General features: G+C 38.3%; 1 protein-coding gene across 1 annotated transcript; it reads left to right on the top strand.

Moving 5' to 3' along the window:
- The first annotated feature begins 270 nt into the window (after positions 1–270).
- On the top strand, positions 271–1,178 carry LOC140939140 (uncharacterized). The gene is made up of 2 exons (XM_073388703.1): positions 271–427; positions 805–1,178. Exons 1-2 carry the CDS (start codon positions 337–339, stop codon positions 1,128–1,130), a joined length of 417 nt encoding a protein of 138 aa, XP_073244804.1. The 5' UTR covers positions 271–336; the 3' UTR covers positions 1,131–1,178.
- The last annotated feature ends 9,741 nt before the right edge of the window (positions 1,179–10,919 follow it).

Here is a 10,919-nt window from a genome sequence, read left to right as displayed (position 1 = left end):
AGATGATCAAAGTAACATACGCCTGACGAATACTAAACTTAATTAAGTGTGTTCTACAGTAGGAAACACTCTAACATATAGCAAGGTAAAAACAATTACTACAAAATGTTCCGTCTCTTATTAGTCGTCTCTGCAACCCCGCCCGAAATTCCATTGGCATGCTTTTATGGTGCTGACGATCTCAAACGCAGAGTTGTCGACTTAACCAACCAAATGACGTGGAACAACAAACATGAGCTCGTGAAAAAGTGCGCCGAGCTGAGTGAGCTGGCTTACGCAAACGGTTACAAGCGGTTCGCTTTGGGCAAGAATGGTCTCTGTCTATCCGGAGCTAATATGAAGGACAAATATTACCTCAATGGTATTGAAAATGCGGCGTGTATAGACAGGATTGGAGCGGGCAACAGTCTTTTTGTATATTCTTTTGGTAAGTTCATGTACCTGCCCATTCCAAGCGTATTTCCATCACAAAATGTTTTGCAAATCATGACAGGCAATCGATCTACAGAAAGGAAATAGAACCACAGACTAACCAAATTCATGTCCTGACAACTGTGCAAGACAAATAATTTGTTTGTCAGGGACTGGTCATTACTCATCGCCAGGTGTAGGTCGGATGATTTTGTGGAGTAACATAATAATTTAAGTCAGAAATTAAAGGGGTAAATATCCAGTGATACGGCTGATGAGTGACGTTTTCAGCCAGTAATGTGAAAATAACTGAGGTTTCGGAAGGAATCAAATTGTACAATGCCAAGTGTTCAATCAAATTAAATAATGCCCCGACTACATTCGTCTTTATAGATCCAGCACCGAACCTTCAGCCCATTGGCTGTTATAACGATAGTGCGAAAGAACGAGCCTTGCCAGTGTTCTACGCTAACGCCCGAGGTAACATCGACTGGTTTAACATGGAATTAACAGTTAATCAGTGCGCACAAGTGGCCAGTGATATGGGCTACGAATACTTTGCCGTTCAGTTTTACGGCGAGTGCTACAGTGGTAGGAATGCTAAGGAAAGTTATGCCAAATATGGAAACATCACTGAGGGATGCTGGGAGTTTGATAATCAAACTGGATTTGCAGTAGGAAAAGAGGGGGCTAATTTCGTGTATCAGATCCGGAAGTAGCTGAGGTAATTTAAGAAAATCATGATTTTGGCAGCAACAGCCTTCTAGATTTTTAATTTCACCTTATTTTGCTGTAGAGAGATAAAGGAAGCGAAAATCACTATAGCCTGCGAAAACATCCGTTTCTCCACGCTCTTTGCCGTTGGGGACGTTTCGCGCGAGAGGAACGCGAAACGTCCCTAGCGGCGAAGAGCGAGGAGAAACAGAAATAGAAACGGATGTTTTCGCAGGCTAAAATCACCAAGGCCATCAAAGATACAAGCCTCGACTTTGGACATGCGAACTGCTTTCCATTTTTGGTTTCTACCTGTACGTACGCCTTCAAGGCTCTTGCGGTCGACTTACGGTCAGTCTATTCTAACTTATCATTTACATACAGTGAAACCTCTATTAAGCGGACCCCCAATTAGGTGGACATCCTCTATTAAGCGGACACTAAGCCGGGTCCCGGAATTAACGTCTGATATTTCCCTTCATAACGAACCCCTGTTCAGCGGACACCTCTATTAAGCGGACGCGGATATTAAAATAAATTGTATTTGGCTATTTTCTAATTGTTAAAAACCTCTATTAAGGGGACACCAGATTGAATTGACAATAGTATTATTGGATTACGTCGTTGAAATACGTACAGTCGATTAATGAAGATAAATCAATACATTGAGCAGTCAAACGGTTTACTTAAAATTGTCTTGCACAAAGTACAGCACAGCTTCCTTTACTTCCTCAACAACCTGGAACTTTATCACAGTACAGAGTAACCGTTGAATGTTAAGCGTTTACAAACATTGCGCAATTTTTAAAAACCTCTATTAAGCGGACACTTGGAAAGGTCCCGAAAGTGTCCACTAAATAGGGGTTTCACTGTAGTTCTAGATTTTGTATCATAGTCCCCTAGATTACGTGTACCTGAAAAATGGTTAATACTTTCAGTTTATCTGGTCCCAGTTGTTCAAAAGGTGAATAATAACAACAACAACTTTATTGACTTTATCTTCTACATGAAGATTTCAGTACCAAAATAGTCAGTACAATGACAAATGAAACAAAGTAAAATAAAAGTTAGTAAGAAAGAAAGGAACAACTACTATATATTGAATATTATCATAAAAGGAAAATTACTTGTACGCTAATAACGTTATCCGGAAAGGGCAATTGGTGTTCCGAATACTTATCTGTTAGATAGTGATTTTGTCCAGTGGATAGCGCTATCCAATTAACGTTTGAACAACCGGGGCCAGGTATAATAGCTCATGCATGATCAATTTCCATGGCATCATATGAAAGCGAGGCTGTTAGTAACGAGTTTACCTCACTGTTATCCATGGGGTGTCGTTTCCACTGGTAACACAACAGTGAACAAAAGGGTTACACTTCGTATATTCCACATCGAATGAAGAATATGGGAATGATATGAGTTTCGCAACGTGGCATATGTGTAAACAGTACGTGTAGTATTAAGAGAGAACAAGCAAGTTAAATTTCTATGAGACAGCCGGGTTCACCTTAACTTTTTGCTATACATCATGTTTGTTTGCAAAGATAACATGGAACTATCACAAACAGAGAGAGAGAAAAAGTACATGTACTAAAGAAACCCATAATTATAACGTTGTTTAATTACCAAAGGACGTGATAACACGATAAAGAATATTGTGAGGGAAGGTTTTTCCACTTTGAAACGAATTTTTCAACGGGAACTCGGTGCTTGACTCACGATAAACCTGGGGGAAACTAGACTCAATTGCAACTCGCTTGAGGGAAAGAGCCGTCACTTCTCTTGAGGTCCGGGATCAAACCACTTACTGGTACAGCAAAGGCAAACTGAACTTTAGTTCCAACAGCGTTTATTCTTGTACACGTAGCGTAATTAACTTAGCTCACAAATGTAACCGGCGATGTAATCAGCTCTGAAATCCACGATGTATAATGAGCAATGTAATCAGCTCTGAAATCGTCGATGTAATGACTAATGTAATCAAAAAATCAGTTCAAAGCAACTTACTTATATATGATTTGAATAACCATTGAAAACAAAAGAGTACAATACATATGTAAACAGAAATCATTTCCAAGTAAATAAAAATCAAATAAAAGAGATAGTTATCGCTCGTTATTATTGCTATTTTTAAAAAGTAAAAGTACTGGAACAAAAGCTAGCTACGTTTGCTAGGTCAGCGAAACAGCATTTATGTACAATATTTTACAATATGAATCAAATTGCAAGGCCAGCTAGCGTCTGTTCAAACAGGAAGAAACGCGGACTAATTACTAGTTTTCTAGCTTTAAAGCAAATATTTCGAATTTGCAAGTCAGCAAAACCTTTCATATTTCAAACTCAGCTGTTGCCACTATTTAACCAACAGACTACTGGGCCCAGTTGTTCGAAGGCCAATTAGCGCTTAACCTGGCTTTTTCTAGAATTATTGCTTTAACGAACACTAAGTAATCAAACAAGTACAATAAAATGGCACGAGCTTTTTTGCGGAGCTAAAACCTATTTATGCGAATTCATTATGAATTACTGAAAACAACGTCAAAGCGAACATCTGAAAGCTACATACGAAATTCGAGGCAAAAAGAATTCATGGAAAATCTCTCCTTACAATATCAACCCGCGTCGATTCAGGCCATACTAACAAATTTTGTTTGATCAAAAAGCGTCGAGCCACCAACGCCTGCACAATACTGAAGGTAGCCTACCGAGAAGACTTTCAGATGAAAGTAAAGCTCAGAAATAAGCAACTCTACGCCATGCCTGTCTTTCAAAATGACACTTATTATAATATAGTGTACATATACTTAAACTGTCCAGATTTCACTGACTATTAATCTTAGCTTAGTCATCTTAGGTTCTTCAGGCATATCTTTTGCCTTTCGTGGACCTATAATATCACTACATCTGGAAATGAGCCTTTATAGCTTACATTTTCCCTAAAAGACTACCAAAAATTTATCGTTGATAACTGGTAACTGCCACACGCTATTCACTCACCGTAGATAAAAAAAATAGCGAAATTGTCTTCTTTGAGGTTAATTGTATACAGTGCTTATAGCTGGGTTTCTTCACGGCCATGTCCCCAGTTCAAATCATTTGCCACGCCAGCCTGTAAATGGCCAATCGTTTCGCTTCTAATCACATGTAATCAGTTGGAATTGTTTACTGGTTATTATTTAAAGGAGCTATGTCATGAAATTTCTTGATCAAAATTCAAACAAAGGGAAACGGCACCAATCTGAGAGAAACAGAGGAATAACTACTACCAACATGTAAAGAAGGTATAAATAACTGACACAGCAAAATACAAACGGAGGCAAGGATAGACAATCTTGAAGACGACTGAATTGTAAGCCTAAACGATTTTCAAAGTTCACTTTCAGTTCCAGCGTTTGATCTAATGCTTAGATGACATATCTGTTTGACACCAAGCTATGATTTTGTCATTCACAAGTAATTTCTCAAGTTTCATAAAGAACAAGGACGCGCAATTGGCATTACTAACCACACTTGGCATTACTTAAGACAGCCGTCTGACAAAGCTCCGTTAATTGAAGTCATTATACACTAAAATCTCCTCTTCCTTAGCCCTTTAGGAAGGCCTGATACGTAGGCTAGTAGAACCCCGGTAAATCGAACTCTGAAGGAAAACGAAAAACAGTTCGAGTTAGCGGGGAATTGGCGCGCGCTATCCAAGTTCGAGTTAACGAGGTTCTACTGTATACTTACCTAAAAACGTCCGTTGCTGATTGGCTTAAGACCTTCGGCTACTATTTCACAACCATCTTGCTTTTTCACTCTTCAAATGTACAAAACTTCTCAGTAGTTTTTTTCTTCCTTACATGAAAGTGGATCAATGGTGATAATTAAAATCCATTACAAAACAATAAGTCATTTGTCTTCTCATGCAACGATTGGCTGAGTTCTGTAGTATTTTCACTTAAAGTTTAAAACCACAGGTTCTATTTAACCCTTCAACAGAGGGGCCGGCAGCTGGACAAATCAGTAACAAACTCTTTGCTAAAGAAAGAAAGTGTTCACATCAAAAAAGTGTTCAATTACAGGGTAAGTTTGATATACCAACAAGGTCGCCGTTTCAATGTTTCGGTTCACCAATTTGGTCACGGAAGCGTTACGTTTAAACGTTCCAAGTGAACGAAAGTTATTAGTCAGAAAGGAAAACAGATTCCGTCGACTAAACTCTCTTAAAAACTCCTCTTTCAGTTGCAACAAAACTTTTCCGCCAACTCCCTATTCTGGACCAGTTTGTGACATAATGCGTCATTTAGGACCTTGTATGTTGCCTTGGACCCATCTCTTGCTTTCCAGTGCAACAGCATTTGCCAGACCTTCTCGGACACTCCTTTTTGGCTATCAAATTCATCGAGTTTGGCATCCGATATGATTAACCTTCGTCCAAGCTTTCTCCAATCCTCAGCACGTATGCTCTGTCCCAGCTCTTCAAGCTCCTCATTCGACGGGTTACCGTCCTTAACTGAAATAATATAACGATATAATTATTTACGCATTACTAATGCATCCGGTGAGAGATGTATTGTACACTGAGTATATACTGTATATTGAGGCTAAATTTAAGATATTAAGAATAAGCCTGAGGCTGAGATTTTGAAAAGGTAATACAATCACATTTCTTTAACTTAACCGTATCAAATTATCCCTTTGGCAAAACTTGCCAACAAAACGAAAATACCTGCACTTACTGTAACTGATACGCCCAAAATACCGTAATGATTTGATTTAGCGCCCGGGGCACTTATTTGCTTTTGGCAACTCAAAGGACGGCGCTTATTCGAGACAGGGCGCATATCTCTTTTTTTGAGAAGCAACCGAATGTTCAAAACAAAACTTAAATATTTATTTAAAAAGGGACAATAACAGAAACTGTAACAGTAGCAAATATACGGTGAATGTTCAGACGAAGACCACTGTTGTAATGTGGCATTACCGTTCGTTTGTGAACAATTAAAGGAAGATGAACCTCGGTTGATACGTACCCGTACTCTAACATTATATTAGAATGGGGGCGCTTATTAAAATGAGGGCTCTTAATGGAATAGGGGTGCTTATTAACAAAAACACCTTCGGGAGGGGGGGGGCGCTTATTGGAAGGGGGTGCTAAATCAAATCATTACGGTACATTCTACGACGGAAATATCATAAGCTATAATTTGTAAGAATAATACAAGAATACTCTCAGCCTAAAATCGATAGAAAAATAAGAATATTCAGCATGGGCCGAAAAACAACATCCCCATAAAAAGAAAAGAGTGTATATGAGAAAATCTGATTGCGTTCAGTATGTAATTTTTGGTGGTTTGAATCAGTTTATCAGGAATGTACCAACACTTGATAATCAAGCCGAGGCAAAATTTAACGCAAGTAATCGACGAAACAAGAAAATGTTTAATAACAAAACGCAACCTAAATTTTCATTTACGACCAGTTTGAACTGCTACAAAAGTTAGCTTGTTTGAATCTGTGGACATTGCTTAGCTCTGAAGCTGATATTAGTATCATCTAACTACGACATGATATTACTCTCCATTTAACCTATCTATCATGCCGTAGGTTCTAATCACATTACAACGTGTATGTGATAAGCTTGTCGTAAGCACATCAAATAGGACAAGGTGGTGACGTCCAAGGCCTTGCAGGGCTAAACGTAACGCTAATGAGCGAGAACGACAGATTTGGCTTATTAAAATTTATAGGTGCGTCATACAGTTTAAGTGAAGTTCGACGTTTGCCTCAAAAGCAACGAGCACTGAGAGCTAAAAAAACCTTTAAAAGCTAATTAAATTAACAAATAGCTTACCCATGAACCGGGAGGTACGAGGGGCCTTGGCTGGTGGTGGATGAAAAAAAGCCTTTTCCACGCCTGCACAAAAAAAGAATCTGTTTTACAAATCCGAGTTTTTATACTACAGAAACAAAAAAGATGCAGCGGCAGATCCCGGAGAGGAGAGGTTCAGTGCGTCCGGGGCGCCTATACATCCATCAGATCGAATGATGCAATCATGATAACGCAAGAAATAAAATCACGAAATCCATAACCTTCGCTTCTTTCACAACTTGCATTAAACAGATTAATCTTTCTTGCTTTTGACTTTATTACACATATTCTTTCTTTTCTCTTCTCTTTGCCTTTTGCTTCTTATCAGGTAATATCTGTTTTGTAATAGAATTAATTTAGCACACCACGACTAACATTTTTGGCTAACTGCGTACCAAGAAATTGTACGCAATATTTTGATAATAAATGTCTTGTCTTGTTTTGTCGAGTGATTGTTAACTAACTAAGCCTGCGTAGCAGGCGCGTGGAAGTTATGGCTGCGATCGGAGTACGGGGAGGGCGACGAAAGCACGCCCGGGGAGAGGGAGCTTAGAATACTCTCCACCCCTCGTGAACCCCGTTCTTTCTTGCGTCCAAACTTTCTGCAAGCGCTAGCCAGGCAGTCAAAGACTAACTTCTTTAAAACAACATTAGTTACCAGCGAAGAACCACATCAACTCATTTCTAGGAAATGAGACTTGCATTACAGAATGCCTTTCAACCATACTCTGGCATATCACGGGCTTATATCCTAATTGACAAAATCTGCAAACAAATGTTCTTCTAAACGCAAGAGAATGATGTTTCAAAGCTGCCTTGCGAGGGTCAACGAAATATTAACTTGATTAGGTTGTCAATGAGCTGAAACGAATGTGTCTAATGTATACGCGTACGGGCGCCAAAAAGGGATGAATGAACGGCCACACTGTCTCTATATACAGCTATTTCGAGAAAGGTTGTCGAAAAAAGTGCACGCGACAATCCGAAAGGTATTGTGGGTGGTTTTGAGTTCTTTGTTCTTCAAAGAAATTTGAAAGAATGGCACGAGAGGCCATGGACGTATGTTTGCGAATGCTAAAGGAAAGCAACAATAGAAGATTCAACAGCTACAGTGTCAGTAGACTTTCAAAAAAGTCCTTCGTCGGAATAGCGTATTGATCATATCCCATATTACCTTTCGGGATTGTCGCGTGCACATTTTTTCCGACAACCTTTCTCGAAATAGCTGTATACAAATCTACTATAAAAAAATTGGCACCTACAAATGTTTTCCCAAAACTCGAGCTTCCCAAGAAGTTTACTTTCCACTTGTGATGCTAGACGCAGGACTCCCACCAGTTTCTTCATTTCACGAAAGCTCTGCAGCGACTTAGCTTGATCCCAGTTCACAGGGTTACAATGAGCCCATTCCTTTACCAGCATTCTAACGGTTTCTGCAGCAGCCTTTACATCTGGCTTAAACGCGGGTACCTTGCTAAGCAAGGCCAGGGAAGTTAATAAATCACAGTCTTTAAAAGAAGTAAAGTTGCACATGTCGAGTTCAAGGAACAGCTTGGCAAAGTCAACTTCAGATTTCACTTCACAGTCAAAGTGGGATGATTTTTTCTCCAGACGGGATACATTTTCGTTAATGCCCAAATAATTTAAACTGCCACTTGATATGTTATTTGCCAGGAGAAGACGATTGCTGTCGGATTCCTTGTTTTTTCGGTAAAAGACACCAATCCCAGGCTCAACCACATCTTCAAGTACCACTAAACGTAAAGAAGAAAACGCTGCTCCCGTATAAAGCCAACGGGACCTAAGTATAAAAGGGGTTTAATACAGTGTATAAATGAGGGTCCTCAATAGGGGTCCTCAATCGCGTAATCCCAACCCAAAATGTCGACCAATCCCGTAATCCTGACAGTGCCACGCATACTTTCAATCCCGAATCTCGCCCTAATTTGGCTTTCAAAGCCCGATTCCCGAGCTTCAAAGAAGAGGAATCTTGTATCTCGAAAAAGGTATTTGGGACCCTCATATAAAATGAATCAGCACTACTTTTTTTTTTAATTCCTACTTTGTTCTCTCGCACAAATTTCGGGGGATAAAAAACAAAATGTGTCAAAGGCCCATAGGTTAGCCAATGGGTCACTCTGCGAGGCTACAGCTGTAGAAATGGAAATTTATCTAAAATTTAAAATTAATAATAAAATTCATTTTCAAAACTACATGAAACAAGAGTAGGTAATTAGTTGTGGTATCAATATTTTGCAACATGAGATGTCAGTTGCAAGAGAGAATTGGGATCCATCCGAAATATTAAAACAAACATTAGACTCCTATAAAAACGAAACTATTCGGATTGGTCTCACATTATATTATCACACCTTCAATGGCACAAGTTCTTTACTAATTAAACTTATAAATAGCTTGCCTTTCTCTGAGTAAGTCGATGTCTTTAACCTTATTATGTCTGTACCAAAAAAAAATTTTACACAAAACCAACCTCCTTTACAAGGTTTTGAAGACCGTTTTAAGCATCAAGAAAGAAAAGGAAAAGACACTGGTGCTCTTCAAAATAGCTTTTGATAATTATTTTTGTTTAAGTGTAGCGTGTTACGAAAGCTAAGACCCTCGAAAACTAAGACGTAAGACCTAAGACCCGTCTTAGTCTTCGAGGTTTTAAAGTCTCAATACTGATATGTCTCCAATTTTGAGAAGCGGGTCGTGACGATGGTTTTTGGTGGTTTTACGAGTTATAGTCGAATTTATATATATTTTACGGATTGATTTTTTGGGGGTTAGGGTTACGGTTAGGGGTCTTAGTTTTTGATATTACGAAAACTAAGACCCCTAAACTTGCCGTTAGATTTGACCTAAAACTCGGTGGAAAGGATCGGACTAAAGATAATTTGACAGATTATACCTATTTTAGTTGCAACTTGACTTTATATTTCGACGGATTCGATTTCAGGGGGTCCTATTTCCAGTATTTCTCGTAATCTAGAAAATTAAGACGGATCTTAGGTCTTAGTTTTTGAGGATTTTAGGTTTCGTAACACCCTTAAGTGTAGCCACATTTAAAGATCACTGTACAAATACCTTTAAAGTATATAACAGAAATGGGGCATTAAACTGCCAAATGTAGTATGTGTCACTGAGGAGGGTATGGTTTTCAAGATTTCTACACTCTGGGATGGAGTAAAGAAATCAGAAAATTTGGGTCTCGAATAAGGTATCATTTTCCCGTAAACTCAACAATTGCTTGAAGATTAATTTAGTCTAGGCAAAGAATCTTGATAAATATAATATTTTGGGAAAGTTGACTGCACTATTTGGCCAGAGATGTAGTTTACTTTTGTTATTGTTAAACTAAACAATCACCACAGATGGGAATATGATGCATTTGGGTGTAAATTCTCAGCTTTGCTAATTGCTTCTGACTAAATTAGCCAAGACCTCACCACATGCAGTGTCTATGCTACTTTATAAGTACCCTTTAATTCTGTCATACCTGTAGGGACATTCGAAGGGATCTGTGTGGCCACAAAACTCTGGAAGATCCCTAAAGAAATGTAAAACTATTAATTATCCTTTAAAAAGAAATTTTGCAGGTACCGTAAATTACTTGAAAGCAAAGAGAGATTGGAAATTTTGAATATCCTTTAAATAGTTGAATAACTTTTCAAAGGAAGTGTCAAAGTAGATTTTTTTTAATAATTTTCACTTGTTTTAAATACTTCTTAACGACAGATTTTAAAATAAGATTCTATAGAGTAGTATTTATTTATTTATTTTATTTATTTTTAGAATGTTTTGAAGTTCAGCAGGAAAATTAAAACAAAACATTAGACTCCCGTAAAAAATAACCTGATTGGTAACACATTATATTATCACACCTTCATTGGCACATGTACCAAAAAAGAGAAAATGCCTGCTTAAATGGCACAAA

The sequence above is a fragment of the Porites lutea genome, chromosome 5, assembly GCF_958299795.1.
Source record: "Porites lutea chromosome 5, jaPorLute2.1, whole genome shotgun sequence".
In the NCBI taxonomy this organism is placed as follows: Eukaryota; Metazoa; Cnidaria; class Anthozoa; order Scleractinia; family Poritidae; genus Porites; species Porites lutea.
This window is presented reverse-complemented; position numbering and strand designations above follow the sequence as displayed.